The sequence below is a fragment of the Strix uralensis genome, chromosome 22 (assembly GCF_047716275.1).
Source record: "Strix uralensis isolate ZFMK-TIS-50842 chromosome 22, bStrUra1, whole genome shotgun sequence".
Lineage (NCBI taxonomy): Eukaryota > Metazoa > Chordata > Aves > Strigiformes > Strigidae > Strix > Strix uralensis.
Window position 1 is genome coordinate 3,434,054 of NC_133993.1, and position 13,876 is coordinate 3,447,929.

The window sequence follows — 13,876 nt, forward strand, 5'->3', positions numbered from 1 at the left end:
GCTGCGTGAGAATCGCTTTAACTATTCCTCTTGGGTTTTCTGGGGCTCAGCCTCCCCCTTTGCACGAGGGTGACAGACCCTGAGAGCTGTCCTTCGCCTCGGGGACTGGGGAGCACTGAGTAGTGAAGCCACCAGATGAAATCTGGGGAGCAGGATGGGCTATTTAGTCCTCTTTATTTGCTGACCTGCTGTCACTGCATGTGGCAATGAGGAGTAAGGTGACATAATTTTCCAGACCTTGTTTCCCATAATTTCTCCAGCTGTTTCTCACCCTTCACTCTTTTCCTGCTTCCAGCAGGCTGTGCATCAAACAGCTTTCCTTAAGGGAAAATCCCTCTGAACGCACTGGCGTCACTCTGCCCAAGAGTGCTATCTCTGGTATCACTGTGCTCTTTCCCGGTGCATCCCTGTCTTCAGAGGGTAGGTGAGAAATCTTTAAACTCTTAGGAGAAGGGGCTGAAGCCAAATTTGAATCCAGGTGCCAAATCTTCACATCTTTTTGGGTGCACAGGGGATTTTTGTGCTGATTCCTTCTAGTCCAAGGTGCTGCCTAGTGCAGAGGTGATGGAGAGCCCAGCTTCCCTGCTGGTCCCATCATCAGCCCTGAGCTGGCTGCTGCCGAGACAGGGATTGGCAGCAAAAACCCTTCCAGAGAATGGGGATTTTGTCCTGCGTGAGGCTGGACACTCACAAGACAGTGAAACTGGTGCTCATCCTTCTGTACAGCCACTCTTTCCTCTCGAGAGGCTGATATTGGGATGGTGGATGGGCAGGATGGGTTTTGGGTGGGTTTCAGATCTCTTGCTGCTGACTGGCTGGTTTAAGGCAGACAAGAATACCAGTCAGGGAGATCATTTACCAAAACACCATCCCGTATTTCTTTTTCAGAAAGAGTGGGATCTGCCTGGCATGTGCCAGTGCTCTGTTTTCCTCTTGTATCACCGAGGAGACAGGAGACTGTCCCGGCATGGAGCAGAAGCAATGCTTGCTGTTCCCCTAAAAGCCAGAGCCAGTGTTTTGGTCCCACAATGGTTTCTTTGCCGATGTTTTCTTTGGCCACAGCCACCAGCTCCATGTGCTCTAGGTGAGGAGCCACTCTGTGCTGTGCTAGACTCTGTTAAATGAGCTTGTTATAAAAAAATCATCTCTTATCCACCTGGTCCATCTCTTCATCCCTGAAAACAGCCACAGTGGGAAGACCTGCTGTTACTACTGCCCTTGTAGCTGTGCAGGAGCATTGATTCATAGAAATCGCAAGTTGGAAGGGACCCATAAGGATTAAGTCCAACTCCCTGATCCTCGCAACCACATAAAACTAAATCATATGACTAAGAGCATTGTCCAGGTGATCACATAATCACAGAATCATTCAGGTTGGAAAAGACCCTCGGGATCATCGAGTCCAACCCTTGGCCGGACTCTACAAAGTTCTCACCTACCCCACATCCCCCAACAGCTCATCCAAACGACCCTTAAACACATCCAGGGATGGGGACTCCACCGCCTCCCTGGGCAGCCTATTCCATCTGAACTCTGAACTCTGATCCTTGATCCTTGAACTCTGACAGATTGCCACGCTGCTTGCAGAAGCAGGTGGGTTGTCTTTGCCAACTCAGAGAACAAGTAGCAATTGGTTAAGGCAGCATGGACCCTGCATTCACACAGCCCAAGTGAGGACTTTGGGATGTCAGGGATGTATCACCATAAATCTGTGTCTCCTGACTTGGCTAGGGAGGCAGCCAGGGGCAAAGAGAGGGCAAACCTTTGGCTCTCTACAGCACAGCAGCCTGGGGAGGACTTCAGGTCCCAGGGAGATTTAATGGGGCTCTGCAAAGAGCAGGGCAGCCCAAAGAGGTGCCCACCCCAGAGTTAATGGTGTAGGCTGGTGCGAGAAGGATTGGCTTATTTCCCACCTCTGCTTCCTGTAGCAGGAGGCAGGAGTCCTGGGGGTTTGGGCACCCCAAGGGTCCTTCTGGGCCAGTTGGCATGTCATGCACTTTGAGAGTGCCTAACTCAGTTAATGCCGCTTTTTCAGCTGCTCTGCGCTCGGGAGAGTCATCTTTCTCCTCTGTGTGAAACCCTTCCAACTGTGAGCTTGCTTTGCTTGCTTCCTCTTCGGTGGTACCTGTCACCTCTCCCTCACCCGCTTGCCTCCATCACCCCACAGCCATCCCCAGCTGTCCCCAGTGTCCCCTGGATGAGGCCAGTCCTGTCTGCTCGTCCCTTGCCCTGGCCCCAGGAGCTCAGTGGGGCCATTGGACTGTGAGCTCGTTTCCTGGGAGTATGTCTGCCTTGCTCTTGGTAAAGCAGGGGGTAGTTATGTTGTGCTATGGGAGTGACCTTTAATAATAACCCAGCAGTGATGTTAACTCGCCTTTTACACAGGGTGAAAGCCACGCACAGCCTTAAATCTGTGATTTCTGCTGGTGCCACAAACCCTGCTCCTTCTGGACAGGGGATGGATGGCGGTGCTGGCGTACTCAGCGGGGTGGAGCTTCAGTGTCTGTCTGGGTGATCTGGGGATGCGACCCTAGGAAGTGTATGAAACTGGAGCTTGTTTTGGTTTGTTTCTCCTGCGTTAGTTATCGTTGCTGCTTTACCTTCTCCTGTCTTTCCCTGCGGTGACCCGCTGCAGAGCCCTGTTGGGAGGGTGCGCTGTGGCATCGCTGCCCACCCTGGGCATGCTGGGCCGCCTGCACCAGTGCAGGCTGGTGGAGACACCTCCTGGGGTTCAGCAGATGCTGTCAAGATGAGCAGGGGTGTTTCCTTCTAGGTGAGGACTTCAGGACATGCACTGTCATTGCAGCTCACTCCTTTTCCTCGCTCTGCTCTTGACGCCATGCAGGGACAGTGATGCGAGCTGGTGGGCAGAGGGGCTGTGGTTGGCTTTTCCTGTGGTGCAGCTGCGAGCCCCTGTGCTCTGGAGGTTGCTTGGCCAGGGGTTGCGAGGTCTTTGTGTGCTGCCGTGGGGTGCAACGAGGCACCCAGAGCGCATGGGTGCCTGGGCAGAGCCCAGGTACCTGCTGGTCCTCAACCCCCAGGATGCCCCAGCTCAGGCTTGAGCTGCTTTTTGGCTTCCTTTAGGGTGAAACTGGCCTGCCAAGCCCGCCCGGCCTGGTCCCTACCACCTCAGACTGTCCTGTTCACCCCTTTCACAAACTTGTTGAGATCCAGCTTTGGCCTCCTGCAGCCTTTCCCTAAGGAGAGGAGAGATTGAGAATCTCTCTCTTCCCAGGGCTGGGAGCCTCCTGCTTGCCTTTCTAATCCCCCAGGAGCAGCCTGCTGCTCTCAGCTGGTTATGCCCAACCACTTCTTCTGCTCCCCCCTGCTTCCTAGTATTCTTAACCCTTGCAGCCACACCCTTTGTGTTTCCAAGCTCTAGCGTTTGTCCCCATGAAGGCATCCTGAAATGGTGAGTGTCCAGATCCCTGCCACAAAGACACCTGGAGCACATCTCTCCTCCTTTGCTATCGGTCACGGGAGTCAATACAGTCTGTTGGCAGAGCTGGGTTTTGAAGCAGCTGGTACAATTGTAATTGGTGCCAATTACTTTAAAGAGCATCTGCAAAATAGAGCTGTCAGGGCTTGTTTAATTTTGAACAAAGTCTACAATTATATTTATAGTTAGAGCTACTGATTTGTTCAGAGGGACCTCTGGGCAGAGTCGGATTGAGAAGCATTTTTCTATCTGTTAGAGAATCAGGAGCTCACCTGATGCTTATAAATCGCCTGGCTGATGTGCAAAGCACGAGGAAGGAGAGGACTTACTGGGTCATGTTTTGCCATCTGTAAAAGCAGTGCAAGTCAGAATAACTCCAGTAAAGTCAGTGGAGACTTCATCCAGGGCTGTGACCTGTCAAGAGAGGGAAGTACTGCTGCTGAAGGATGATCTCCACAAGGAGCCGCTGTGCCTGCAGTGCCAGTGGTGGCTGGCTCTGGTCCAGCTTCGGTTGAACCAAAGTGCCTGAGGAGCTTTAGTGCCTGTCCCCTGCAAACCTGGACCAGCCACATCCCGCGGAAATACTCTGGGAGAGGCACGAGCCCTGTCAGATGGAGCTTGAGGGGCCTCAGACCCTCCTCTGACTCTTCTCATCGAAAGTGATGGGATGGTCAAGGTCTGTGGGCTTCAGCAGGAGTCGAGGAATCTTGTGCACCCAAAAATCAAATCCTGTGGCTCCTGCTTAAAGGTGCTGGTGAGCTTTGGTTGTTGCCTCAGGAACATGACACTTCACTTCCACTGCATCCATTCCCACACAATTTCTGCTTTCAGACAAGAAATCAAAATTCTCCCTCATCTCTCAAGACTGACTTTTTTTGACTTGGATAAGTAAGTGGCTGTTGAAATTGCATATTAACTTCGAGTTAATGAATACTTGGTCACAGTGGGACTGCTCGCTGCATTTAGATGAATGCCAACTCCAGCTTAATCCCTTCCAGCGTGTGCAAGACAGGAGTTGGAGGTGTCGGATCTCACCGCAGCAATGTTGCTTCTCTTCTCTGTCTCTCCACTGCCTGGTCTGAATTTCAGTGGGTGGCTCAGTAAATACACAAACCTTAGCTCAGCAGGGGAATTTATCCAAGCAAAGAAATAGGCTTCAGGGCCATTTGGATGAAATGCTGTTCAATAGTCACTCTTGATGAGGGCAAACCCTCGCCACTGCCTTCCTCAGCTGCTGGCTAGGTGGCCCAGCTCAAGCCCAGTGTTCCCACACGGTGCACTGGGAAGGCTTTTGGTTTGCGCCTGTACTATATTATTTTGTTTTCAGCAGAAAACACTCTTGAGCTGTCTGTAGCTGGCTCCAAAGTGCCTTTTTAATATGCAGCTGATGGCCAGAAGGAGAAATAAAAGTGCACTGTAGGGGCCTGTAGCCTGTTCAGGTGCCTCATGGGCGTGCGGTCTCTGGTGCTTTTCCCTGTGATGACCTGAGAAGAGCTCGTGCTTTGCTGGGAGGCTCATTTTAACCCAGTGCCATGGCTAGTGGGGCACCAGCGGGTGGTCCTTGGGGGCCTGGGCAAGGGTGCTCCACACGTAGGTGCCATGCACTAGGGAAGCAGTCTCAGCACTGTTAAAACTCTGGCATTTAATGCAAAGGGGTGGTGGCTTCTGGCTCATGTCCCTGGTGCTGGCCAGGGCTGTGGGGAGCTGGGGAACTCCTCTTGCAACGCTGCAGGGTTGAGGGGATGGTCCTCATGTTGCTGGCTCTCGCACAGCCTCAGCCGGCCGGGTCACATCATCCTGTGTGAATCTTCACGTGTAGTTTGCAGAAGCGGTGTAATTTCTAGCTCCTCTATTTTGGGAGGCAGCTGTGGGAAGCTGTGGCCCTAGCAGGCTCAGAAACCAAGAGACAGGCTGAGATATTTTCTTTTAACATCTCAGAAGTTGGGGACAGTGGGTGGCACAAGGTTGTCTTGGCCTTAGCAGGAAGGACTCCTCTCCCCCTGGTGTCAATCTGCCCATACTTCCATTAAATCCCCACTGTTAATTCCTGGATGCATTTTGTCTCACCTGAGGGGTGGCCAGGTTGGGTGAGATGGACCTGGAGGGCTTAACCCCCTTGCTTTCAGCCCCTCTAGCTCCAGGCTGACCTGCTTATGTCAGGAGGCTCCATCTCTCAGCTCCACGGTGCTGGTGGAGGCACGTCCACAGCCCTTCAGCCCCTCTGGTTTGGGATGGGTGGTCTCTGCATGTGGAGGAGCTGCTCTCTGCTCCCTGCCTTCCTCCCTGCATTCACAGCCTTGGCCAGAAGGTGCTGGAGGGGAAGAGCTGCCTAAAGCTTGGGCTGATGGTGAGCAGCTTATCTTCCCCTTTCTTCTCCTTTTTGAAGACAACCCCCTTTTCTTCAGCAGCAGGAAGATTTCTTGTCCCAGGGGTCAGCTTTCTATTGACACCTTGGGTTCCTCTCTCCCTTCCTTTTCATGTTACACTTCTTGTTGTTCATTCTGATTTCCCTCACTGGAAAAAGTCCCTCACCATGCTTTGTGCTTCTCCACAGCAGGACTCACTAATCACATCATCTCCCAGCACCAGGTCCCAGAGGCTTCTGCTTTAGAGTGAAAAATATTGTTGTCTAGGTACCACGATCCCATGAAGTTGCCTCAAGCCATTCTATAAAACTAAGGGTAATTTCATAAGTGATTATGGATTTTGCATCTTAGGGGTTTACCTCTCCTCAGGAGCTGTTCTTGACCTACAGTATTTATCACAAGCAGCTCTGAGAGCCGCGCTTTCATTTCCTCGCTAGGATGGGTCACAGCTAGCAGTTTTGGGACAATCACCATGACAATGGCCAGACCCATGTGCTGAACTGGTGCATGGACTGGTGTGTAGCTGGAGGGCTTCGAGGTGCTCCTGGCCCTGGATGTGTTTGCCCCTGCGCTGCGGGCATCTCCCTATCACCAGGGACAGGCAGTGTCCAGCTGCAGGCTGCCCGGAGGCACCGTTGTTGCAGATGAGGTGGATTTATTTCATCCTGAGGCAGATGCCCAAGTTAGCGGCTGCTGGAGGTGTTGAGCAGGTGGGTCACCCCTCAGGGCACCCCAATACTTGTTAAGGTGCCTGGGCTGAGAGGAGCGAAGGTTGCACTGGTGGGACTGGAGATGGGCGATGCTCTGCAGGGGCAAGCGCGTGCCTTCGTCCCCTCCAGTCCTGCTTTGCTCTTCCACGTGGACGGTGCTGCGGTCGCCTTTGGGGTCCCCCATGGGCTCCCAGTAGCAGGCAGAGGGGGCTGGGGAGGGGTGACAGCGCTGCTGCTCATCGATCCCTGCTTGGGGCAGCTCGCTTGGGCAGAGCCTTGTTCTTGCATGTGGTTGCAGGAAGGACAAGACAGGTGGGATCTCTTGGGGTTGTGAGGCGCAGAGCCTCTAATCCAGAAATGGAAACCAGCCTTAAATGATGAGCTGCAAAGCTAGAGACAAATACTCATTTGGGAGCACGTCGCTAAAGGCACTGCGTTCCCAGCTGGGAATGAAGCACCAACATTGCTGTAAAAGATGGGCCTCGTTTGCCCTCGGGAACACGTGCAGATAGGCGTGGTGACAGGCAGGCATGGTTCCAGTATGTCCCTCCGTGGGGCATCAGAAGGGTGAACAGAGTTACTGTGAGCACCTGCTGCAGTTTGAAACAGGAAATGTAGTCTGAGTCACTGGGAATGTTCGAAAATATTAAACCGAACACTTTTTACTGACACGTGTTGGTCAAACTATCAACTCCGTCCTGTCAGTAAGATGAGCTGTTGAACTGCTTTGCTGAATCATTTGCCAAATTGGTCCTCAAATGGTTTGTGTTTAGAAGCTGCTGGGGAGGTGATCGTGCCGTTGGTAAGTGCCACATCGGTTATAGCCTTGTTTCAGCAGAGCTGCTGCCCTTTCAGCGCGAGGTGCGGTTGGAGCCGTTGTTTCACAACCAGGGAATACCGGGGGCACAGCAGGAGCTGAACCTTGTCATCAGCGTTTGCTGTGTATTGATTAAAAATGACCAAAGCTTCCTTCCCCAGAGCACCAGTCGCTGCTGCTTCGGTGCTCCTCAGGGATCAACGGGCTGTTCAGTTGTGAGTCTCTGCCTGGAGTTGCTCAGCGTGTCTTTCCACGCTGCCCCGCGTGTGTGGGGGTGTCCTGTGCCGGGCTCCGTGGGTGCCCCCGCACAGTGCTGGGCTCTGTCGGGGTCTGGGCACAGCAGGCTCCGGGCTCCATCCCTGCTCCTGCCTTACAGTGCTGGGAGAAAGCCTAGGGCATTGCTGCTTGCTTGTGCTGACCCGCAGCTGCGGGTGGGTGTCAGGGGAAATATTCCGGATTAGCACCTGGTAGAGCTGCAGAAGTTCTCGCTTTGGCCCTCTGGGTGGGGGAGGCACAGTCTGCAGCTGTGGGTGCTTTCGGGAGGGCACTGGTGGGTCTGCACTGGCTTGTTGCTGTCCGGATCTGCCCCTTTGTGTCTCAGGCTCACCTTTTTGCACAGTTTGTGTGTCTCTTCCTTTCCTGCTGTGCTTTTTACCTCCCTACAGGGCTTTCACCTGTGTCCTCTTCCATTTCTCCTTGCAACCAGTTGCCAGCTGCCTGCACCGCCGCTATACCAGCGTCATCCCTAGGCAGCCCCATATGCTGACCTGCTCCATCCTGGTTTCAGAGCTCCTGGGTCAGACCCGTTACTGAGTTCACACCACGAGTGCCCAGCCGGGGGCTACATCCTGGAGCTGTTCATGCAGGCTTCCCTCCCTCCCACTGCAGGTCCACAATCAAAGTTATGTTATTTTCCAGGTTCAGCCTTCCAGTATCTAAATTTTTCATCAAACCCCAACCACCAAAGGAGGAGGGAGCCTGGTCGGAGCACTCAGTGTCTGCAGGGAGCAGCTGCAGGGATGGAGGTGTGGAGGAGCCAGCCAAAGCCCTGGGAGCCGCAGGGGATCCTGCCCAAGAGCCAGCAGATGCAGATGACTCTCTGGAAGCAAAGGTAGATTTTCTTGTACACCTACCGCTTGCGTTGCCTCCCCCAGCTTGCCACCAAAAAGCCATGCTTGTGCCAATCCCCCTATTTGCTGCCCTGCTGTCATGTGCCCTGAGGGCGGGCTGGGCAGCAGGGCCAGTGGCTGGACACGGGGCTTCTGGGGAGGGAGAAATCAGGTAGTTTTGCTTGGAGAAGCCCACTCAGATCCTACGGAGCTATGCTGAGTTTGGGTTTTTTTGGCTTGTTTTCACACTGTAAGATGAGGCTTTTATCTGCATCATGATGTGAAGGCTTCCAGTTTCCTCCCCGTATCAAGCTGTGCCAAGTACTGTGATCTCCATGTACCACCTTCTCACCCCCAGCTGGAGCCGCCTGTTTTTATGTCTCTGCCTTCACCCGAGACCTGCAGCATTGCAGGGATGGCCATAGAGCTCTCTTTGATAAAACGAGACTTTGCAAAGTCATTGTCTCTTCCTCCTGGCATGGAAAATGGCCTTTGGTGTGCTGACCGTCCTGGTGAACCTTGGTGCTTTGGGGCTTGACGTCCATGCTAGTGGGAACTGGCGCCTTGTTCTGCATTGTGTGGGGCAGAGGCTGCTCCTGGGGCAATAGAAAAGGATGCAGGAAAGCATGGGAAGTTCTGAAAGCACTGGCGTTGGCATTAAGTTTAAGGAGAGGGGTTGCACTTGCTCACATCCAAATATCGGTCATTTTAACATTATAACTGCACTTTTTTTCTGAATCAGGAGAAATGATACCCTGTAGACATAAAGAATAGTGTGGCTGAATGTTTTCGGATAGAAGCGTGGAATCACCTTTATTTCCTGCTTTGTTGCCATGTATGTAGAAATAAACCAGAGAAATTCAAGTAGATATGGCTAAGTAGGATCCAAAAGTGCTTCAAAGGATATGTCTGGATTGCAGCTTCATCTTCTGCTTGTGTCACTGTATCAAGGCAATATCACAGAATCACAGAATCATCTAGGTTGGAAAAGGACCTTGAAGATCATCTAGTCCAACTGTTAATATCCACATAACCTCCCTGGGGAGGTGGGAGACCACAGGCCTAGGAAAGATACGGGTTAGAATCTTTGGGAACCGGCGCTTGGGAAAGCTTTGCTAGGCTTGAAAATGTGGAGACGAGAGAAAGAGCATTGAATCTTCTGATTCTGAGCTTCATCTACCAGGGAGATGTAGCCTCTGATTAGGTGTAAAGGCGTCCCATAAATATTCTTGCAGATTCTGCTGATGCCAAGGCCCCAGCACAAAGCACTTCTTCACGTTACTGAAGAAGCAGGTATTGCTACATTTCAAAAGCACTCACAAAGCCCTCGCTTATTAAATAGGGGTCAGAAGCCCAGGGACGAGGTTCCTTTTGAAAGATGGCACCTCTGAGGTCAAACACCAGCTCTCAACTGCTGCAAGACAGAAGAACATCTCGGCTGCCTTCTTCAGGAAGGTGTCGTTCAAGAGAATGATCTGGTGGAGATCCTCAGCTCTCCAGCACTGATGGGTGCACGAGATGAAACCTAAGCACTCTCTGAAATGGGATAGTTGTGCTAAGCCCTTATTTTCCTGGTTTTGATACTTCTCACTTGCAGCTGTGTTCCTGTTTTTGTCATGAAGAACCTAACCTGTTGAGGCATGGGGTTCTGGGCACATTCCCTGGGCAGGAGTGAGCGAAGCTGGGCTGGCACAAAGGTGCAAAATGCCCTTGAGATCTCTGCCAGGACTGAGGGCTGGGTGCACTCAGCTTGCCCATGCAAGCTGGCGTGTAGGAAGTGCAGATGGAGCCCGTGTCTCACCTGTGGGTGGGCTTGGACCCACACTCAATGGATGGCATGGACGTACCCGTACTTGATTTGCACCCAGGTCCCATCTCAGCTGCTCCTGGCTGGATGAGGTGGTGGAGCCTGCAGCAGAGTGGTCTCACCCAGACCAGCCAGGTTCTCACTGCAGCCCATGGTGCTTGTTTTCCAGCTGCTGCCATCCACTGCTGCGGAGCTGGAAGGTGCTGTGGAGACTCAGAGCCTGGTGGGGATCAACAAACTGATGCAGTTTGTGGAGACAGAGCCCGTCACCTTGGGAATGGAAGAGGTAAGTGGGAATCACGTTTCCAGTGTGGCAAGCAGTTATGTAGCCCCCCCACTGGTGGCCCTCGATGCTGCTCGCAGAGTGGCCTCACGTCCCTCCAAGCCCATCGCACAGCACTGCTGAAGCAACTGGTCACTGGAGAGGCCACGCAGGACATGTCGTAGGGTTGACCTGTGCAGCAGCTATGGAGGGCATTATTCATCTTGTTGCTAATCAAGGGGTCAACAGGAAATTTCTGCAGTAGCTTTTGCTGTAGCATCTTGAGAGAGAGCAGCATGCAAATTGGAGAGAGCGAAAAGCATCAGGAGTCAGATGAGCTGGGCTGGAGTCCTCCCTCCCAGCTCTAAGGGCTTTCATCTCCGAGTACTGTGTTTTTCTTAAGGCAGTAAAAGGTGCTTTTAAAGGCAAGTTCTGCAGTGAAGAGAATTTCTTGCTACCAGGAGAAATCCCAAATTACTTTAATATGTAGTGTATTAATTTATGCGTTAATGAGTGAGTATGGGAGAAGATTTTTCCCGTGGCCCCTCCACTGGTAGGTGGAATGGATACAGGATGAGATTAGGGTGATTTTGCCTGTGTTTGAGGAAGAGCCCCCTCCAGCCATGTCTGTACTTCGCTCCAAGCCGTGGCTGCTCTTCTGCATCAATTTCCATGCTCGACATCTTGACCTCTCCTTGCCTACCTCCAGGTTTTCGATGTCCTGCCGCACTACGGTGTGCTGCAGCCAGGCGAGAGCCAGCGGGTCATGTTCACCTTCTTTGGCCACACAAATATCGTCGCCCACGTCATGGCGCTGTGCAGGGTGGAGGGAGGCCCGACCTACGAGATCGCGCTGAGTGGGGAGGCTTCGCTCATCAGCTACCTCCTAGACGTCACGGAGATCGACTGCGGGCTGCAGGTACCGCACGCTTCTCTTGGCAGAGGTCCTTGTTGTGAAACCATCACCGGTGGGTTGCTGCCCACCTAGGGCTAGGGCTCTCTCCCCTTCTCAACTACTTTGTTGGCTCTATGGCTTGGAAGTACGACCTTGGAGTGATATGTCCTGCATCCAAGCTGGTTTTTAATGGCCATCTCCACCCCCCTCCAGCTGGGAATTCCTCCTCCTCAAGGTAACTAACGCTGCCTCCTGGGGCAGGCAGGTTCCCAGTGGTGATCTCCAGAGGGACGTGCCCCAAGACATCCATCTGCTGAGCCGCTCCTAAAGCCTGAGGTCCAAGGAGGTGCTCTCTTTTAATGTTCTTGATTAATCGGCAAAATAAACCAGGGAGGAAGTTAACTTGGGCTTCCCAGTCACTGTAACTGGAGAGAATGTCCTAGAATAATCCCCACTTCTTTTTGGTTAAAAACCCCACAGACATTTCCAGCTGTTGCCCTGTCTCCCATTTTGCTGTCACTGCAGGTGTTTTTTCTTCTGCAATGTCTTGATGCCACCTCCTTTGTTCCAGCTGGGTGTGAGATGACACCATGAGGTGCAGAGAGCTTGTCTCCTCCTTGGTTTCCTTATGACTGCTCTCTGTGGTTGGCACTGCCCCTCTGCATGCCGCCATCAGTATCTGTTCCTGTGTAGGGCTAAGGGGTGCCCTGTGGCGGTGGCTTCCCCCAGTTAACCTGGGAGACTCAAGTGCCCGTACCTCCTCTGCCTCTGCTTTTCTCCTGTGTTGAGTTCATTTGCTCGCATCCCAGTGAAAGCAGAAGGAGGTTCCCAGTATCAGGCCAGTGCCTTCAGCTTCCCACTCCTCTGTCCTCTCTTCAGCTGTTTAACAAAGTCACCGAAGCAGAGGTCACCCTGCAGAACAGCGGCAAGATGGGATTCACCTACGTGGCGCTCAGGCCCAGCGCAGGCACTGCAGACAGCCCTCTGCCCGGCGTGCCCCTGGTCCTGCCCAGCACGGTGAGTACGGAGGTGGTGCGAGTGATTGACCCTGGCTCTGGGTCAGGCTGCCCAGGAGGGGGTTGTAGGGGAAAAAAACAAAATTAAAAAAAAAGAAAACAACCCACAAAAGCAGACAGGAGAGACAGGGCTGTAAGCAGCTGCTGCTGGGGACAGGGAGGGTCAAGCAAGCGCGGTCCTAATCGACTCCCTTCACGGCCTTTGCCGGCGGGTGACCCTGCTGTCACCCAGCAGCCACCGGCCGGAGGCACCAGCGCTTCGGTGGCTCTGGGGACCCCAACTGCTGTGTCCGGCTGTGCGGGCACTGGGGCCACACTGTGCTGGCTCTGCTGAGGGTCACCTTGCCCAGGGTGTGTGATCAGACAGGGCTTACTCCTTGTCCCTGCCTGTAGCACACCTGTCATCCCCCTGCCAGCACTGAGCGGGACTGAAATGCTCTCACTTGGGCATGAAGCTGCTTTGCCAGAAATTGTAGCAGCCCCTGTACCGGTCCCCCCCTCCCCCAGCTTTGCTGCTCCGCAGCAGCTTTGTGGGGCAGTGAGGGGGCCAGGCAGGAGCAGGGCTGGAACAGTGAGGAGAGGAGTTTGCAGCATCCCACCATCCAACTTCTCAGTCCTGTGTGGCTGTCTTTGGGCTGGAGCAGCATTCCTGTCTAGTCCCTTTTTGCAGTGGGAGGAGGAAGCCAAAGGTGTTCACATTTCCTCATGCCTGTCTCCTACAAGGGGTGACACACTGATGCCCTCTTGCTGCGAGCTTCCAAAGACCCAGCTCTGCTCAGACCCGCGCAGTCAGTTGCTGTAACAGCCCCATTAGCGTTGGCAGCTTGGCAGGGCTGGCTTTCGCTGCAGCTGTGTTCTGCGCTGCACCAGGGGCTCAGGAGGGACCAAGCGGCAGGATCTGTCCAGGTCAGCAGCTTCTCCCTGCAGCGTGAAGGGGATTGGGGAGCTGAGGGTCCAGCCCAGCGTGCAGAGGGCGAGCCAAGGAAAGCTGTGGCTGTGTCCCTCACCCAGGGCTGTGTTGCTGTCTGCTTGCATTTGCTCTCAGCCTGGCTGGCGGGAGCCTAGCCTGGGGCTCGGGCAGCCTTTCTGGAAGCCCGGAGAGGAGGTGCCCTTCCTGGCAACACCTTCCCTAGATCTCGTCCTAGTCTCTGCTCCTGCCTTTCCAGAGATGCATGTTTGCAGGTCACCGTGAGTCTGGATAGGCTCACGCACCCCCAGTGTAACCACACAGGCAGGAGGTGTTTGGTTGGGATCATTATAAGGGGTCAGGACCTTCAACACCAGCCTGGGAACAGCTGATGTGCTGTGGCAGGAGCTGCTGGCCATGCTGAGAGTGTGGGCACTTCACTTATTTTGCATGGTGGCTGGTAAAAGAGCTTTTATTTCTTTAGTCTGGCTCTTGCTAGCAGAGGGTAAACACCGTTAGGGGCAGAGCTGTGCTCCTGCTGAGCAAGG

At 53.5% G+C, this 13,876-nt stretch overlaps 1 protein-coding gene across 32 annotated transcripts in view; it reads left to right on the top strand.

Annotated features, from left to right (window-relative positions):
* The window catches only part of LOC141953550 (hydrocephalus-inducing protein homolog), a 176,786-nt gene that overhangs the window by 110,819 nt on the left and 52,091 nt on the right, over positions 1–13,876 (top strand). For 31 of the 32 annotated variants that reach the window (XM_074892204.1, XM_074892194.1, XM_074892195.1 and 28 more), the window contains 4 exons: positions 8,251–8,443; positions 10,418–10,534; positions 11,220–11,429; positions 12,285–12,422. In XM_074892204.1, coding sequence (XP_074748305.1) covers positions 8,251–8,443; positions 10,418–10,534; positions 11,220–11,429; positions 12,285–12,422 — 658 coding nt within the window. Of the gene's footprint in view, positions 1–8,250; positions 8,444–10,417; positions 10,535–11,219; positions 11,430–12,284; positions 12,423–13,876 lie in introns of those variants that run through there. The other variant, XM_074892214.1, reaches the window with a different exon arrangement.